The following is a 19,176-nucleotide window of genomic DNA, read 5'->3' on the forward strand; positions in this document are numbered from 1 at the left end:
AAACAGTGGAATTGCTTTTTACTCTCTTACTTACTTATGAAAACGTCAGTAGTAACAGAGCCAACCAAATAATCCCTGCCTGATCACATCTTATTCTCACGACAATGAACACTATATTCCACTCCCAAACTGATAGAAATGTTTCCATCACTAAGAATCATGACTTCATAATCCGATAAGTTAAAACCTACTGATCTTCATAAAACTCCTGAATGCGACAGAGTCAGACAACAGAAGACACAACCAATAAACACCTGCACAGAAAAGAGAACGCATACTGTGAGGGGTAAAACTCACACCTAGATTTTAGATCAGGTTTTTATGTTTAGAAAAGGTTAGGGAAAGATTATCGCGGGCTGAATCCCGTAAGAACTTGATGAATGAACTTTGATTTGTATTGATGTAATAGAAATGAGATGGTTACAAAAGATGATCTTTGATGAATATAAAGATCACGAGAGAATTACAAGTAAGAATGTTTCAATGAATGTTGAGTAAAAATATGAGTAGGCTCGGATCCTTTTCTTGATCTTCGACCTTCTTCTTTTATAGCCTTGGACTCCTTTAGGTTATCTGCAACTGATCTCCGAGATCCTCTCCACTTGAGGTGGAATCCGCAACAGCTTCCCCTTGACCGGGTCCTGCGCCTCTTCTGGTTGTGACGTGAGCTTCCTCTTCGTCGTGACCTCCTTAGTTAGGATCCTTAGTTTTTAGCCTCCGGCTTCTACTCAGCTCTCCTTAGGCTTAGAACTCGCGATGGGCTCATCGCGGCCCATCATCATCTTCATTATCAAATGATCAGCTACCGGGCCATATTCGGGCCCAACAGTTGCCCCCAGCTCTCGAGATGAGGTTTCGTTATTCTCGGGAGCTAGACCTAGCCGCCCAAGCTAGATTCTCTTGTTGAGATCATGATTACTAGTTATCTCAACCGCATTTATCCTTATCCGATCGGACGGCTGTAATCTATCTTTGGTTAAATCAACGGCTGTGGATTAACGCGAGTTTAAATTTTAATTTCCGACTTTCGAGACGTGATGGGATATAAAGCTGAGGGAATTAACTGCTTGTCTCTCCACTTTCTCCACGCCTCTCGACGGTTTCCAAGGTAATTCACACCTCTCTTCTTTATTTTACCGTTTTTTGTCGTTATTATTATTTTTTTTTTATCTGCCTCTCGATCAATCTAGTTCTTCATCTTGAACTTCTCTCTGAGAGTCTGCCTTAGATCGATTCTATTCTTTACTTCCTGTTTTCCCTCTCCTTCCCTATCATGAGTAGAAAGGAAGGTTCCGGCGAAGTTCAGATCTCAGCCTCCGGCGCCCGTATTATGAAGGTCAAACAGGAAGCTGGTGAGAAGATGGCGGAAGCCAAGAAGAAAAAGAGTAAAGACTCGATCGGAGCAAGAGTTAAGAGGATGAAGAAGAAAGGCGGCAAAAGCGCCTCCTCCGGTCCTCACTTCCCTTCCCTCTTGAAGGGTCAGGACGTTGTCAATCTTGCCGTTCAAGCTCACGGCAAGAGCGATCTAGTTAGAGCTTGTGCTGAAAACGAGAACCCTGAGACCGCTCCGGAGGGTTGGTTCTGCGTTCATGAAAAATATATCTCCAAGTGCCACCTTAGATTTCCTCTTCCCACCCTTTTGCTGGATCTCTTAGATCATTATCAGCTAGCTCTTCCTCAGCTTTGCCCGTCGGTCATCCGAGTGATAAACGGGTTCATCACTAGAGCCAAGGAGGAAGGAGTTATCGTTGGGTTATCTGAGTTAATGAGTCTCTTCTCGATAAAGGAGAGCACTTCCAAGGATGGCGGGAGTGGTACCTACTATCTCCCCTGTCGTCCAGGGCTAGGCATTTTCAAGTTCTCAGCCAGTGATGACGACTGGCGCAGGAAGTACTTTTATGTCAAGATTGACCCTTCCACGGTTCCTGTAGGCCGTGACCTTAGGAACGCATGGTCTGATATTTCCGGTTAGGATTTTAGGGATATGCTTACATGTTTATTTTTGTTTGTCATGTTGTGCTAATCGCCTTTTGACTCTTTTTACAGAAATCAAAGATCCTGTCAAGTTATCTAGCAAACTTACCAGAGCTCTCTACAGGAAGCTACAGCATAGCCCTAACACTTGGGTAGCTTACACTACTTCGAGAGTTGGATCAGCTAGGTTCCATGATCGGTACCAAGCGTCCTTCCCTGATTCAGTGACGGTTGCTGGTTTAGAAGGTATCTTTTTATTCACAATTCATGATTTTTACTATCCGAATTTGTCTTATGCGACTAATGGATTTTTTTTTTTATGTCTTAGTTTCTGAAGGTGATTCCATTCTCGAAGTTTCCTCCGGAGCAAGTACTTCTTCGAAGACTCAATCACAGAAGATGCCAATTCAACCTTCCTTCCGTTCCAGGGGTAGATCGACCAAGGCTGCCAGCTCCTCTAGAGGGAGTGATAAGAACCAAGGGGGATCCTTCCTTGACTCTGTGAAGGAGGTTCTTGATGAAGGAGGCTCTGCCCCTGCTAAAGGTGTCGTCTCTTCGGAACCCAAGGTTCAGGAAGTTGGCCTTCCCTCCGAGGTCCCGATGACTGAAGCTGATCCTCAAGTAATGAGGGACCCTCCGGAGTCTGAGCCCCCGAGGAACAAGAGGTCCCGAACCGACCAGGTTGATAGACCTTCGAGGTCTTCCTCCTCCTCCTCTAGAGGAGGAACCGTTGGCTGGACCTTTTCTCATTCAAAGCCTGGATCGGTCTTGGACGATCCGTGGGGTTTGGCTACTCTGATGAGGCACATGAAGAGTCCCGGGTGTCCCCTCCCCTCGATCTCCAATATCACGCACAAGGATGAGTACGTCGATATTGCTCATCACATGGGTCAGGTATGAAGTTTATTTCATTTTTCAGCTTTGTCTTTGGAAGATTTTGCTAAGTCATTTTCCGTTTTCCGCAGCTGGCTGGAGCTATTAACAGAGCTCAATTCAAGTTTGAGGACGCTGTACGCAATGCTCCTAGCGCTGAGGAATTAGCCCAGGTCACTGAGTTGGTCAAGGCCAATAAGACTGAGCTCAACCAGACTCGGGCTCTGATCTCGGATCTCCAAGCCGAGGTGAAGAGACTTGGCTCTAAGTGTGATGCTCAGCAAGGGACGATCGAGAGCCAGCTGATTGACCTCCAGGTGAAGAATAGGAAGATTGGGGAGTTGGATGCTGCCCGGAAGATAGCCGAGTATCAAGTCAAGGAGCTGATCTCCACATCCCAGAACAGCCAGAAGAACAAGGAAGCTGAGGTCAGGCTAGCCGTCCGGAGGGGAAAGAAGGAGGTAGCTGAAGCCTACAACAAGATTCTGGTTATTGTCAAGGAGAAGTTCTCCAAAAAGAAAGATGAAGTTGACCTCCTGGTTCATGCCCAAGAGATTCAAGCCAACACCGAGCTCCTGAAGGACATACTGGATGGTGAGATTAAGAGTACTCAAGATGAGTATGATAACTTGGTGGCGCTAATGCCGGAAGCTGTTGCGGCGTACGAGAAGGCTCAGGTTTCGGACTTCTCGATTGGCAAGCTCCCTCTTCCCCAACTCTCTGAGAGTTCAGGTACTTTCGAGATTAATATGTTTAACCTCTCCTTTTCCGAAGAGTTCGGTTCTAATTTGGGATTGGTGGGTTCTTACTCAGCCCCAGTCGAAACCGCCTCTGGAGGTAGCGACAAGGAGATGGAGGAGGTTCCTGAGGAGGAAGATCCAGCTGGCAAGGGAGCTGAGAAGAGCTCGGATGACAAAGAAGTTTAAGAACTGATGCTCTTTCGTGTTCTCTAGGATTTCTGCCCGATGGGCTTTGTTTTCATTGTTTCTAAGACTTATAGCCTGAGGAGGCTTTTAAACCTTTGTTTAATTTCAAACTTGGTTTTCATTTCATTTTGAGTTTTTGGCTTTAGTCGTGAAATATGACAACTTGATTATAATCGAATCTTGTGATAAGTCTGAAAGACTTTGGTCGTTTTTAGTTCCTTAAGGGGAATTCTTGGAGTATCGAGACTAGCTTAGGATTTTTATGGACCTAAGTTTAATCTGAACACCTTAGGTGGGGGTTCTTGGGAACCTGAACTTGTTTGTGGGATTTCAAGACCCGTTGAGACTTGCTTAGGATTTTAAGACCTTTGTGATTTGATGAGGATTTTAAGACCTTGGAGATTTGGTAAGGATTTTAAGACCTTAGGTCCAGGTTCGTCGAGACCTGATATTGTCTGAAGGATTTTAAGACCTTAGGTTCAGGTTCGTCGAGACCTGACATTGCTTTGAAGGATTTTAAGACCTTTAGGATTGTTAAGGATTTTAAGACCTTAGGTTCAGGTTTGCAGGGACTTGTTTTGTTAAAGAATTGAGATAACGAGGATAATTTCTTTATTGATAATTAGATACATGGTATCATAGTAATCATACAATTTGCTTGTACCATACGTTTGCTGCGCGGACTATGTGTTTTTAATCAGACATATGCCCCCTTTGATTGTGGTGAACGAAGTGTTGAAATGAGGTTGGGGCTGCACTCATGACGGAGTTGCCTACGTACCCAGTCAAGGGATCAAGCCTAACGTAGTTCAGGAGTTTTAGGTACCTAATGATAATATCTCTTAAGATTCGTGGCATTCCACGATCTGATTTCAGGTACCCCAGTTCGCACCTTTCGGAGTTTGTAGACGCCAGGTCGTACCACGTGGATGATCTGGTAGGGACCTTCCCAGTTGGTTCCTAACTTCCCAGCATTTGGTTCTTTGGTTCCTTCGAAAACTTTCCTAAGTACTAGGTCACCAACAGCGAACTGTCGGAGCCTGACTTTGGAATTGTACTGTCGTGCCATTGCTTGCTGATAGTTCTGAATGCGAATCAAAGCTCGGTCCCGTCTTTCCTCGATTAGATCGAGGCTGTCAGTTAGGAGCTGATCATTAGCTGCGGGATTGGATGTACAGAGTTTCCGGCGGAGGCTACCAGCAATGGTTTCAGCTGGAACGACAGCTTCCATCCCATATGCTAAGGAGAAAGGAGTTTCTTCTGTAGCTTTTCGTGGGGTGGTCCGACATGCCCAAAGTACTTCAAGTAACTTCTCTGACCAGAATTCCTTCTGGGTTCCGAGGCGTTTCTTGAGGTTTGCTAATACTGATTTATTAGCAGCCTCCGCCTGTCCGTTACCTTGAGGTCGGCGAGGTGATGAGAAGGTCAGGCGGATATTCCACTTGTCACAAAATATTTTGAAATCGTGGGATATGAATTGTCCTCCATTGTCAGTTACGATTTCGTATGGGACGCCGTGTCTACACACGATATCTTTCCATACAAATTGCTCGACCTCGACCCTGGTTACCTGCTGGAAAGCTTCAGCCTCTATCCATTTTGTGAAGTAGTCCGTTAAGACTAGGAGGTAGCGTAGCTTCTTCTTTCCACTTCCTGATGGTACTAGTGGTCCCACGATATCCATGGACCATCTCATAAACGGATAAGGGGCAGATATGTTAGACAGCTTTTCCGCAGGTTGGTGTATAATCGGTGCATGCCTCTGGCATTTGTCGCATGAGGAGGAATAGGCCTCGCAATCTGCAATAATGGTAGGCCAGAAATATCCTTGTCTTTTGATTCTGATGGCTAGAGCTCTTCCTCCAGAGTGGTTCCCGCAGGAACCGTCGTGCATTTCCTTCATGAGTCTCATAGCAACGGAGCCATGGACGCATTTTAGGTAAGGTCCGGAAATGCTTCGTTTGAGGAGGACAGATTCGGTTACGCAATATCTTGCGCTTAATGCTTTGAGCTTTCGAGCCTCCCATTTATTGGGTGGAGTCTTTCCCTCCAGGATGTATTGCGTGATTGGAATTCTCCAATCCTCCCTTCCTACGACTTTGTTATGGAGAGACGAGGGAGGTTCCTGTTCGGGACCTGGTGTCGTGGTGCCCCCGGAGGTATTGGTAGGATTGGGCTCCAGGGAGTCTGAATTCCGAGGAATACCTCCAGATGAATTTTTGAGAGCTGTACGGCTTCTGGTCTTAACTCTGCAGATGATTGGGTCTGAGTTGGTGCCCCCGGGGGTATTCTCGAGAGCAGGCTCTAAGGAGTCTGAGTGTCGAGGAATATCTTCCGTGATTTGGATCGTGTTCCCGGAGGTATGCTTTTTTGGGCTGCATATTCTGGTTTTTGGAAACCAAAATGTTGTGAAAACCTGGGTAGCTACCGTTTCAGGGCAGGTACCTTCGAGTTGCGCTGTTAACTTGCTCTCTTTCTCAGCTTTAGTAGCTATGTCGATGCTTGGTTTCTCGATTCCTTCTACGGGTATGATTCGTTTTACGAGAGGGTCTGACGTGGAAGCTAAAGCAGCCAACGCATCTGCTGAGGAGTTCTCTCCTCGTGGGATTCTCGTTAGCTCGAATTTGTCGAACTGCCTAGTGAGGTTCTGGACGACTTCGAGATATGCCCCCATTCTTTCGTCCCTTGTTTCATATTCTCCGTGAAACTGGCTAGCTACTAGCTGTGAATCACTATAAGCGTTTAGCTCTCGGATTCCATGGCTTAGGGCGAGCTTCAACCCTGCGATTAGTGCTTCATATTCAGCTTCGTTGTTTGAGGCGTTGAATCCGAGCCTATATGACTGCTCGATGGTTTCTCCTGCTGAAGAAGTTAACCTTAGGCCGATACCGGAGCCCTGTTTTGATGAGGCTCCGTCGACATAAAGGCTCCACTTAGGAGATTCCATTTCGGAGTCTAACTGTTCGGATGTTAGCTCAATGATAAAGTCAGCAAGGACCTGGGCTTTCGCTGCTGCTCGAGGTCTATACTCAATATCATATTCGCTGAGCTCTATGGCCCATTTAGCCAATCGCCCTGACTGGCTGGGGCTGTGCAAGATCATTCGTAATGGTTGTGAGGTCATTACAACGATCGAATGCGATTGGAAGTAAGGTCGCAATTTTCTGGCAGCTGTTACGACTGCTAGAGCTAGTTTTTCCATCGCAGGGTACCTGGTTTCGGCATCTATCAAACTTTTACTGGTGTAATAGACAGGTCTTTGTTCGTTTTGTTCTTCTCGTACTAGAACGCCGCTGACTGCAGCAGTTGACACAGCGAGATATAAGTACAATGGCTCTCCTATTACTGGTTTAGATAGGATCGGAGGTTCGGAGAGGTAAGCTTTCAATTGCTTGAAGGCTTCCTCACATTTCTCGTCCCATAAGAACTTCTTATTATTTCTTAGAAGCTTGTAAAATGGGAGGCATTTATCGGTGGACTTGGATATGAATCGATTCAGTGCCGCGATTCGTCCAGTCAATCTCTGTACCTCACTGGTCGTCTTAGGTGACGGCATTTCTAGGAAGGTTGCTATCTGCTGCGGGTTGGCTTCAATGCCTCTTTCGGTTACGAGATAGCCTAGGAACTCGCCTGAGGGTACCCCGAAAGTACATTTAGTGGGATTGAGCTTCATATCGTACTTATTCAGGATATCGAAACATTCCCTTAAGTGGGAGATATGATCTTCTCCAGCTGAGGATTTGACTAGCATGTCGTCGATATAGACCTCCATGGTTTTTCCGAGTTGTCCAGCAAACATCTTATTTACTAGTCTCTGATAGGTAGCTCCTGCATTCTTTAATCCGAATGGCATAACCTTATAACAATAGGTTCCTCGTTCGGTTATGAATGCAGTTTTCTCCTGGTCCTCAGGATCCATCATGATTTGATTGTATCCTGAGAAGGCATCCATGAAGGATAGGAGTCGATGGCCAGCTGTTGCTTCAACCAGGCGGTCGATGTGAGGTAACGGGAAGCTGTCTTTAGGACAAGCTTTGTTTAGGTCTGTGAAGTCTACACAGATTCTCCACTTCCCGTTTTTCTTCTTTACCACTACTGGGTTAGCCAACCAGTCGGGGTAATGTACCTCTCGAATGGACCCAGCTTTCGTAAGTCGGTCGATTTCGTCGTTAACAGCTTGAGCCTTTTCGAGGCCTAGCTTACGACGCTTCTGTTTGATTGGTTTGAAAGTAGGGTCAACTTTTAGCTTATGGGTGGTGACACTCGGATCTATTCCTTTCATGTCACTGGTGGACCATGCAAAGGTTTTGACATTGCTTTTCAGGAAATCAATGAGCTCCTTTTTTGTCTCAGGAAGTAGCTCGGACCCGATGCTCACCTGTCTTTCAGGATCTGAGTCGTCGATGCAAACTTTTTCGGTTAGGTTCCTGGGGGGACCTCGAATATTTTGTTGCATTTCGCGACCCTCCTGGATCTGTAATTGCTATTGGGGGGACTTTTTGAGGATTTCGAATCCTCCCAAATAGCAGATCCTGGATATCTTCTGGCTACCATGTACGGTAGCTATCCCTTCGGGTGTTGGGAATTTTACGCACTGATGGTACGTTGAGGCTACTGCCTTCATTTTGTGGATCCAAGGTCTTCCCAAAATCGCGTGGAACGGGGAAGGTCTATCGATGACTACTAAGTTGGTCATTTTCATTATTCCGCCAGCTATGACTGGGAGCTTGATAGTTCCCAATGAGGTAGCTGTTTCTCCGGAGAAGCCTACGAGGTTAGCTTTTTGGCCAATAATTTCGTAGTCGTCTATTTCCATCCCTTTTAGGGTATTATAGAAAATGAGGTCGACAGAGCTTCCTGTGTCTATCATGAGCTTAGGAACCTCGTATCCTGCGATGTTCAAGGTGACGATCAACGCATCATCGTGAGGTCTGTCAAGGTTTGAGGTCTCGCTTTCCCAGAAAGAAATCTTAGTATTGGATTCAGGGTTAGGAGGCTTAGGTCCAGTATTAGATACAGCCTTCCGCACGTGATTCTTAATGGAATTGACGGAGTCTTGACATATGTCTGATCCTCCAAGGATACAGTCCACCCGCGAGTCGGGGCTCGATTGAGGGGACGGTTTGCTCAAGAGAGCTTCGACTTGTAAACTTTTTCCTTGGGGGAATTTCCCGAGAATTATTTCGACTCTTTTCTTGGGAGCTGGAGGTGGCGAATCGGTCTCCTTCTCAGGTGACCTCTCACGTTTAGGGGAAGTGTCCCTGGAACCTCTTTTCTGATAAGGTGGTGGCTTTTTAAGGTCCACGCCCTTTATTTCTCCAGCTGCGAATTTAGCTGCCAGCTGGCGTTGGAGGTCCCAACACTCTTCGGTTGAGTGTCCTTCACGATCGTGATAAGAGCAACGTTTGCCTTTATCGAAGCCTTTTGACCAGGGAGTTTTGTTTGCTGCTGCAACAGGTTTCTCTTCCTTGTCTTCCTCGATTGCGTAGGAATGTTCTCCCTGAGTCTGACTATTTCGAGGGTTACCCCTCTTATGAGGTCCCCTAGTCTCAGAGGAGTCACCTTTCGGATGATTCTGAGGTTTCTTGTGGAGCTTATCCAGTGCAGCTGTCTCCTCCTCCAAAGTAATATATTTGGTGGCTCTATGAAGAGCGTCATCGATAGTTGGGGGAGCATTGAGTGTTAGTTCCGACCAGAATTTCGATTTATAGATCAGACCTCTCCTAAGGGCCTCGATGGCGATTAGGTCGTTAGGATTCGAGAGCTTGGTTCTTATTGCCCTGAATTTCTCAATGTAGACTCGTAGTGAGTCTCCCATTCCTTGACTGACCTTCCAAAGGTCGGCCTCAGAGGCTTGCTTCCGGATATGGGTTGAGTATTGCTTCATGAAGGCGTTGGTTAATTGATCAAAATTGTCTATTGAGGCTGGCTCAAGACCGGAGAACCACTCGAGGGCTGTCCCGACCAAATTTTCGGCGAATGTCCTACAGTAACCTGCTTCACATTCTTCTTGTGTGAAATGGGCTTTAACAATTGCCAATCGGAAAGCTCTCAGATAGGCTTTCGGGTCGGAGGTCCCATCATACTCAGGAATTCGTATTTTTCGGGTATCTCTTATGTGATAGCTGGCAATTCTGTCTGTGAATGGAGTTCCACGGGTTTCCTCGAGTAAGCTATCGATTTCGGGAGCTGAACTCGTAGCTTTATGGACTTGAGCTCCCAATTTCTGGAGGGCTGCGTGAGTTCGCTCCATATATCTACGGATAGCTTCAGGTCCTTCAAACGGAAGGACGTTTGGATCGTTCGCAGGTACCCGACGGGTAGGTTCCTGACGTGGTCGAGTTGGCTCATTCTCCCATGCGGTTGATGGGCTAAATCGCTCGGCATTTCTTGGGTTATCGGAATCTATCCTTTGATAACCATCCCCATTCGGGATCGAGTTTCTAGTTTGGTAAACCGAAGCTGACGTTCTGCCCCCAGATGGGAGGGATATTCCTGCTCCGGACCTAGGATCAGGCGGCGGAGGAGGTAAGCGAGTACTCCTGTCAGCGACCTGACTGGGTGTGGAACTAGTTGTCGCCATGTTACTTCCCATAACACTGGCGTTAGGTGGATTGAACACGGGATCTGTCCCAGTATGAGGTGTCTGGAAAGCAGATTCGTGTCCTTCCGGGGTAGTGCTATCCGGGGAAAAGTTTAAACGTGCTCGGGGGAATGAGGGATCGGTTAATCGATCATGAAAGATGACCCCCGGAGCTTGACGTTGCGGTGGTTGGGTTGTTGCGTTTAGAGATCTGGTTATCTCTTCAAATCGTTGTTGACGTATAGTCAACTGATGTATCGTGCGCTCACTTTCCTGAGCTTTGTTCACTAATTGTATCATCATTTGGCGGATCTCAGAGAGCTGAGCCTCCGTTTGATTCGGAATGGCTTGCTGCTGAGGATTCTCCGATGATCTCGGGTTAATAACTCCGGTTGTAGTTTGGCTCGTTCGAGCATCAACCGGAAGCTGTTGCACAGATCGGTGGTCGCCACGTTGAGGCTCTGTGATTACGAGGCTAGAGCCTCCGTCGTTCGGTGAGCCATCGCTCTGGATCGGGAGGTTAAGGTCAGACGGGGTTGTTGTCTGATCGGTAGGATTCATCCTCAAGTTAGAGTAAGGGATTCGATTGTTTCTTCCCCACAGACGGCGCCAATTGTGAGGGGTAAAACTCACACCTAGATTTTAGATCAGGTTTTTATGTTTAGAAAAGGTTAGGGAAAGATTATCGCGGGCTGAATCCCGTAAGAACTTGATGAATGAACTTTGATTTGTATTAATGTAATAGAAATGAGATGGTTACAAAAGATGATCTTTGATGAATATAAAGATCACGAGAGAATTACAAGTAAGAATGTTTCAATGAATGTTGAGTAAAAATATGAGTAGGCTCGGATCCTTTTCTTGATCTTCGACCTTCTTCTTTTATAGCCTTGGACTCCTTTAGGTTATCTGCAACTGATCTCCGAGATCCTCTCCACTTGAGGTGGAATCCGCAACAGCTTCCCCTTGACCGGGTCCTGCGCCTCTTCTGGTTGTGACGTGAGCTTCCTCTTCGTCGTGACCTCCTTAGTTAGGATCCTTAGTTTTTAGCCTCCGGCTTCTACTCAGCTCTCCTTAGGCTTAGAACTCGCGATGGGCTCATCGCGGCCCATCATCATCTTCATTATCAAATGATCAGCTACCGGGCCATATTCGGGCTCAACACATACCTCACATGCAACAAAACTCCAACCTCGACCCGCGATCGAGCTTGACCTAACCACCAGTCCACAATGCCAGACGAAAAGATCAGAAAGACGAGAGGAGATGTCGACGACCTTACAACTCTAATTTTTTATTTTAACATCAACTCGTAAATTCAATTCTACTTTTTCAAACCTTTAACCATCAAATTTGATCATGAGTAATGACGAGTTCACATGACATGTCCACAGAGCCGTGCCTTATGTGTTATCAAAAAGGCTTTTGTCACAGGCCCCCAAAATTTATAGTATTTTTGAGGCCCCAGATTTCTAAAAGTATTTAGTACCTTAGTAGTTTTGGTTAACTGTTTTCTCGTTCAATTTTAGTTCATTCCCTTAAATTGCTTGTAGACGTATCCTAAAAAGGATATATTTTATTCATTGTCAGTTTTCCAAATTTCAAAAGGAAAATATGTTTCATATGTCAAAAATTCCTCAATAAAAATGAAAAATTGTGATTACTTTATAGATTGATTTTCATATGTCAAAAATTCCTTAGTTTTCTTAAGTTATTGTTTTAGTTTTTTATATATTTTTCAACTATCTATTATACTTTCGTTAGGAATTTTTTTTATAACAGGCCCCATTTTTTATCCGCCTCTAGCCTCATTAAACCTTCGCACGGCACTGCATGTCCACATGAGCCAATCCATAAGAAGCCATCCATAAAAACCTATCCACATGAACCGGTAAATATCTATTAAAACAATAGCACGTATGTTGTCCATATGGCTATGTGCTGAATAGATAAAGTACAAATCATACTTCAAAAATGTGATAAATTAGCACCACCATGTTCATTTATGCCTGCAACATCTACTACTGAGCATAACATACATAGACCGGCCAGACCAAGAGAACTTGTAATTAAATACAGCTTCTTCTTAATAAATCAAATTGTTTCACTTTGGTGTGGTCATTATAATTCATTCACAAGCACAATATCCATACGGTATCAACTTTTAACAGTTTAGGAAAATGGTAATGTGAACTACAATGACTAGTGGTGACTATCTGAGAGTCGAATATACCTGAATGTCCAGAAAACTGAGCTAAATGCAGCAGCGATCCCACCTGAGCTCGCCTAGAAAGTAAGAGGTAAAGGGGGTCTTCATGTTACATATGTGGAGAATGATATAATCACACTTGCTACCATAGTTTATATAATTTGCCCCCATAAATCAATATTCCACAGCCTCTTGAAATATTTGAAGTTTACTCTAATCTCTATGCTACCTGTGTAAACTAATCATACTTAAAAATATTATTTTACATTAATATAAATATTTGATAATTATTTATTAAACAAACAGCTAAAACACTAGAAAAGAAGCTTTATATTCATTTCATTCTCTTATTTTCCAATTTTTCATTTCAATTGGCTATATATAATGGATGCTCGTCATAATACCCTCACCCAACATACAATTTAGCTGTAGATCGTTTCAAAATTAAGTTATAAATCAATATTTGACCCTGAAAGAGCTTAATAAAAGATTGAAGAGAAAAGAAAAGACGAACTTGAACGAGGTTATTTGGCTTCTGAACCTCACTATCAAAGGAAATGAAATTAGTAAAAGTGAGATAGTAAAACATCACGGTATGAAAGAAGGTTTATATTCTTGGTTCTGGAAACCCACTGAAATTGAGACGACCTTGATTGGTGGTGCTCTCCTCTTCAGAAAAATAAGCAGGTTTTGAATAAAACTGATATGATTAAACAATGGGAGGAAGGAATTGAGAGGCGGTACAAAATCATGGCCATAAAGAATTGACGGATAACCGGAGAAATTCAATGTGGTAAGACATTTCTAAGTTCAAAAGTAAAATTGGTATGAATCTGTCTAATATTTTTGTACTGTTTGTATCTAGAAAAAAAATTTAAACATTATTGAAGAGGGATATGAAGTCTTAAAAAACTGCACATTATCAGAAAGTGACTTTAATTTACAAAGCTTCTAATTGTGTAAACTTTTTTCACAAAAGTGTTATTTGTCATATTTTGTTATAACCAACTAGATTTTGACCGCGATTTCAAAACACGGGATTGAATATTTTATTGATAGCGATTCCACACTTTTTCTTCTCCATAGTCCCCATCGAAACCTTAACGTAATCTGACTCTATGCTTGCGGTGTAACGCCTGCCTCCTAATAGGATGATTCATCAAGACTTTCCATTCATTAAAAATCAAAAAACAACCTTTCTCTTCAACTCCCCGAACTTGACGCTATAATCTCAGACGGCTGCCTAGCTTCTCTCGAACTCCCCAAAGACGCTAAACAAAAGCAAAAAAAATCCAGATTTATGGGTTCAATGTGTTAATTATGCAGATCGATCAGGAAGGGAACCCGTGAGAAACATCTGGTTAGTGTAATGTTGAGGATTGTTAAAGAGAAACTCCCTGTTGTTATCAGACTGGATCTGTTTTATCCTCCCTCTCACCTTATGAACCTCTTTCTGACAGTTTATTTTGATGTAAATAATTTTTTCGATCTTTATGCAGGGTTCTAATCAGGCCTCATCATGGGATGACCACCATTTTGGTAGTTGTTTGCTCTTCCAGATTCACTTTGAAAATCTTTTGATTATCTCTCTTTAGAGTTTTGTTTTTGGTGAGAAAACTCTAATAGTTATGACAATTATTCACCTATAAATGTGATGGTGCTAGGAAGTTTCTCCTCCCTGACCTTGGAATAGGTCTTATGTTCTCAGAGAGTCAGCGTTTATTATTTTCTACTTACCATTTGTGAATTACCGTTCTTATTTTCTCATGTCGCAGAACTTCGTGAGAGATCGTATGGTGCTTATATCTTATCTATGACAGATTAACTTGTTTAAAAATCTTTATGTATGGTATTGTCATCAACTCCTTTTGATTATTTCTAAACAGTTGATTTCTCATCCTCTAATTTTCATTTTGGTTGGCATAACTTTCATATTCATCTAAAGGCTTATGTTTTTCTAAAAAATTTTAGGACACAGTAATTGACACGTTTTTCCTGGCTCACATCTTTGGATGGTGGAGAAAAGTAAATTGGATCAGGAATCAACCGCTTCTTTGGGTGATTTTGAGTGGTTTTGGTTATTGGAGGTTGGTCTTTTGTCTTCCTTCACTTATGTTTTTCCCCAGCATGTCACCAATACTATGTATATTTTTGTTCTCCAGCTTAATTTTCGGCACATGTCTCCAAATTTAAACGAGTGTTGTGGAAAAGTATTATTCTGGATATCTTGATATGCAATTGATTTGGTATGATCTTTAAACAACCTTGCCATTCTTTGTCTTCAATCTTAGTTGTTATATAGATCTGAGTAACGTTTTATATTGTATTATTGTAGGGATCGGGCTGGACACTACAAGAAAATAGCTCTATTGCAATAATGATATTTTGTGGCATTATGTTATTATTTGTTGCAAATATAAAATTGCAATAAAAATGTGACAAATTTAACTTCTTGCTGTTTGGATATTGCAAATTCTTGTTTGTTGCATATATGTAGAAAAATTAGCAAAAAAAATGAGTTGTTGCAATATATGTCATATTAACGCAATAATATTTTTGTAACAATTGTTTTGTTCATTTACAACGTATTTGTGCAGCATTAATAGTGGCAAATCATTGCTACGGAAAATATAACAACATAGCAAATTTGCAATAATGTTTTGTAGCTATTTTATAGTGGCAAATCATTGGTACGGAAAATATAATAGCAACACATAGCAAATTTGTAATAATGTTTTATTGCAATTTAATAGTATTAATGCAACAAGACATCTAGGATATTTTGGTATAATTATTACGTACGGATGAAATTTAAATTGTAACAAATTTGCTAAATAAAATATCTAGCAATGTTGTTGTAAATTTTTTCGTAGCAATTTCTTTTAAATAATATATTTGGTGCAAATATATTATTGCAGTATTTTGTTATAATATATTAGATGAATTTTTTTTACAGTAAATATATTATATAATAACATAAAATAAAATATAAAAGACAAATCATCAACTTTATTAAATAAAATAAATATAAAAAGTTCAACAATGCATTATTAGAGAAACACCAATGACAATTTGAAAGCTAGATAAAACTAATAAAAACTCAGAAAAAAACAAAAGCACCTAGCAGAGACTTAATTGTTGACCCTCGTGGACAGAATAGCATGACACAAGATTGCTATCATTTTCTCCAATCCTTCAAGTTTGCTCAGCTTTCTTTGATATATGCATTTTCTTAAGAATGTCTTGCACCTTTCTGAAAAATCTCATCATTTACTAAGGTCTGTATGTTAGACAAAATATCTATGGTGAAATCTAGGAAAAGGAAAATATTTTTAAAAATATTACATTACCTTCAAATACATTTCATTTTTTGCTCAGGAGTTAGCTCTTCTGCTGAAAGGATATCATCTTCATGCATATGATCAGCTACATTTCTTTTTCAAATCCTTCACTAATTAGCCTTTCCTTTCGTTCACAAATGATCCGTTTGATTTCTTGTGTATCTCACGAAGCACATCAATGTAAGATGCGTCTCCGTTCTTTTCTTTCTACAAAATAGAAATGTTAGAAATAATATTAATGTAGTACTACAAAACAATGTGTCTTACAAAATATCTGCAACCCTAGCATATGAACGTGAGCCAGCTCGGTGTTTATGAGGACCTAGCACATTTTGATCAGGCATCCGACTCTTTGAAGCTTTTTTACTTCTTTCCTAAGCTTTACATGTTCCCCAGTACGCAACCAAATCTTTGTAGTAATCATCAACGATCCAATATGACTTCTTACCTCTTTATTTCACTCGGCTCATCATATCTATCAGCTTTGTTGCAAGCACATTTGCAAAACATCTTTCGCACCTCAGATTTAATCAAATGACTCCAAGAGAACTTTCTCTGAGAATGTATTATAACTAGGCATAAGAATTTCTGTAGTCATAGCAAACATAAAAAAAAAAAAATATATTCTCACGGTTTTATCTTTTTGTATATGTAATCTTCTGTGATATACCTTAAATGTGAACAACCATCGATTGTCTACATGCTGCGGCGTAGTTGACCAATTCCGATACGGGCCAGGAAAATCATATCGGATGATTGTTCTTATCTCATTAGTGATTAGGGAATCACGCTTGAACCTATAAACAAAATTAAAAATATAACGCAAGCAAAATTTTAACGTAACGTTCATATATAAAATGTATATTTTTTTCCTTTTACCACAATGATCCATTCACTTTGGAAGGTTTAAGAACACCTAAGACTAATTGTTGGGCTGCTCCTTGATTTTAACCCTCATTTGCCATCTAGAGATGAATAGCTTTCAAAGGACTGCAATGCAAATTTTTACTGAATTGTTTTTTTTTTGGTCAAAAAATACTGTTGCAGTATTTGTTAAAAAACATCGTATAAAAACATATTGTTACAGTATTTTGCTTTAAATAATATATTTGGTGCAAATATATTGTTGCAGTATTTTCTTAAAACATCGTATATGCTGATATATATATATATATATTATATATATATATATATAATATATATGAAAACAACAAAATCTAAGCCTCGCGATATTGGATATATCCATATCTTTTTAGCATAATATTATCTAAACAAACTAAAGTCAAGCGGCAAATAAAACATAAGGAACAACATTTGACTAAAAAGTAAAAATATTTTAGTAGTTACAAGCTCCTTTCGTGTGGACTATTTAATAAATTTCAAAGAAAACAAAAAAAAAATATAGAACTTTAATAGAAACTAGAATAACTTACGTGTGTGTTCCATGAGGGTGAACATTAAGAACCCGAGAACAACAAAACAGAACAAGTAAACAACATCAACACATAACATGTATATATAAACTGAGTCATCACATGTCATTACAATCTTGACTTCCAAACTACATCAAAAAAAAAAAGCAACCCAAAAATACAATTTTGATGTTCAAACCTATGAGTTGGATGTCATTAACCGCTAACCTAACCTTATTGGCAAAGTAAGGTTTCGTTGAACCTCATGAGTGTATACACATGTCATAGCTATTGTACGTTTGATGCGAGTTTTGAACTTTTTCTATGTGGAAAGGGCACTGGTGCAGTTCACGTCAACTCATTGAGACAAAGATGAGTGGCATCAGCAAGCCCCTTGGCGTTTTATTCAAGCACTTACTCTTTGGATCATCTTCTTGACGTTGGAGTTGAACACATTCTTTCTCAAGTTTAACATGTGTTTTGTGATGGGCTCATAATGGCACCAACTACACGGGAGTACAATTCATATCTCAAAGACCAGTATATCTATTAGCCACTGTGATCTTGGTTTTCTGTTAGTTGAGATATTGTTTTCACATAAATTAGGGGGCATTGACACGAAGTTGTGAACCGAGGCGGGATATTGGGAAGAAGATGAAGTTAGGAGAATATTGTTCAACAAGTGCACTGAGATTTGAGAAGTATGGTGGATGTAAGATAAAGTTTGGTGAACGTAAAACAAGATTCTAATGATTGCAATACATTTAAGCATTATTATAGGGAAATTTGGAAATAAAGAACAAACTAACTATAGTCTTGTCTCTTTAGAATTAAAAATAAAATCATTGTCCTTATAGTATAAACATTAATGAAAACTCAATTTAGTCCTTTCTAATCAACTTTAAAATACAATTAAAATTTAATTATTATGAAAAATAATAAAATTAATAATTAGGGTTTATTTATAAACAAGTAAAAAAAAATATTATTACTAAGAAATAAAAAAGGTACATAAGAAGTAAAAAAATTGAACCCTCGCCTCTCTACTCTTCCCATCTTTCTCCATCAAAGAGGCAATTTCGGTGGACTCGTCGAGACCTTCTTTCTCCCCAGCGGGGATGCCCTCAGCGACGAGGAACATGTACTCGCGTGTATGTGCGACTCGTTTAGGCAATCATAGTTCATTGGAGAGCTTTAACTAGCTGTCACATAACCGAGAGTTAAAGAGATTTCTGTCCGGCTCGTTAAAGAAATTAAAGAAGATGGTGAGAAGAAGTTTGTCATCAAGGACTTTAATCAGCGGTTGAGCTACAGTGAAGATGAGGAAACACAAAGAACCACAACTGTTGATGCTCACCGTGTTAGACTGTGCTAAGCCATCCACTAGACAGTGAAGACCAGTAGTCACTTACTCTCGTGCTAAGCCATCCACTAGAGTTGAAACTGTGCATGTGAGTTAGATACTCAATAATTTTGTTTGTTTCAATTCCTTTCAACTGTGACTTTGTTCATAATTTCACTCTCTTTGATTAGCTTAGTTTCAACTCTCCTTTTGCATATGCCTGAGAGAAAACAACGGATCTACTTCAAAACCTGTAAAAGAAACTCCAAAGAAGCTCAAGCCCTCGTCTTTTTCTGTTGCTAAGCCAACGGCTAATGAGAAGGCCACACAGAACAGGTAGGCTTTTTGCTTATTGCTGTAGTTGTATCGTTTTTGATTTGTTATCACTTATCACCTCGAGATTCATATATTGATATAACACATGAAGGCCACTGAAGGAAAAAATGCAAAGGAGAAGAAGGCTGACGAAGCTGAAGGCTTAGTGGTTTTTGCATGCTTTTGTACTTCCTTGTCGAT

At 41.1% G+C, this 19,176-nt stretch overlaps 2 protein-coding genes across 2 annotated transcripts; one reads left to right on the forward strand and one right to left on the reverse strand.

The window, feature by feature from the left end:
- The first annotated feature begins 1,417 nt into the window (after positions 1-1,417).
- LOC130499071 (uncharacterized) lies at positions 1,418-2,935 on the forward strand. The gene is made up of 4 exons (XM_056992974.1): positions 1,418-1,574; positions 1,842-1,967; positions 2,047-2,220; positions 2,303-2,935. The coding sequence occupies exons 1-4, from the start codon at positions 1,418-1,420 to the stop codon at positions 2,872-2,874; spliced, it is 1,029 nt and encodes a 342-aa protein (XP_056848954.1). The 3' UTR covers positions 2,875-2,935.
- Positions 2,936-4,567: 1,632 nt separating this feature from the next.
- Positions 4,568-11,505, reverse strand: LOC130498830 (uncharacterized). The gene is made up of 5 exons (XM_056992469.1): positions 8,554-11,505; positions 7,883-8,121; positions 7,392-7,789; positions 6,734-7,265; positions 4,568-6,484 (listed from the first exon to the last, which is right to left on the reverse strand). Exons 1-5 carry the CDS (start codon positions 10,915-10,917, stop codon positions 4,600-4,602), a joined length of 5,418 nt encoding a protein of 1,805 aa, XP_056848449.1. The 5' UTR covers positions 10,918-11,505; the 3' UTR covers positions 4,568-4,599.
- Between the last annotated feature and the right edge of the window lie 7,671 nt (positions 11,506-19,176).

The sequence above is a fragment of the Raphanus sativus genome, chromosome 8 (genome assembly GCF_000801105.2).
Source record: "Raphanus sativus cultivar WK10039 chromosome 8, ASM80110v3, whole genome shotgun sequence".
In the NCBI taxonomy this organism is placed as follows: domain Eukaryota; kingdom Viridiplantae; phylum Streptophyta; class Magnoliopsida; order Brassicales; family Brassicaceae; genus Raphanus; species Raphanus sativus.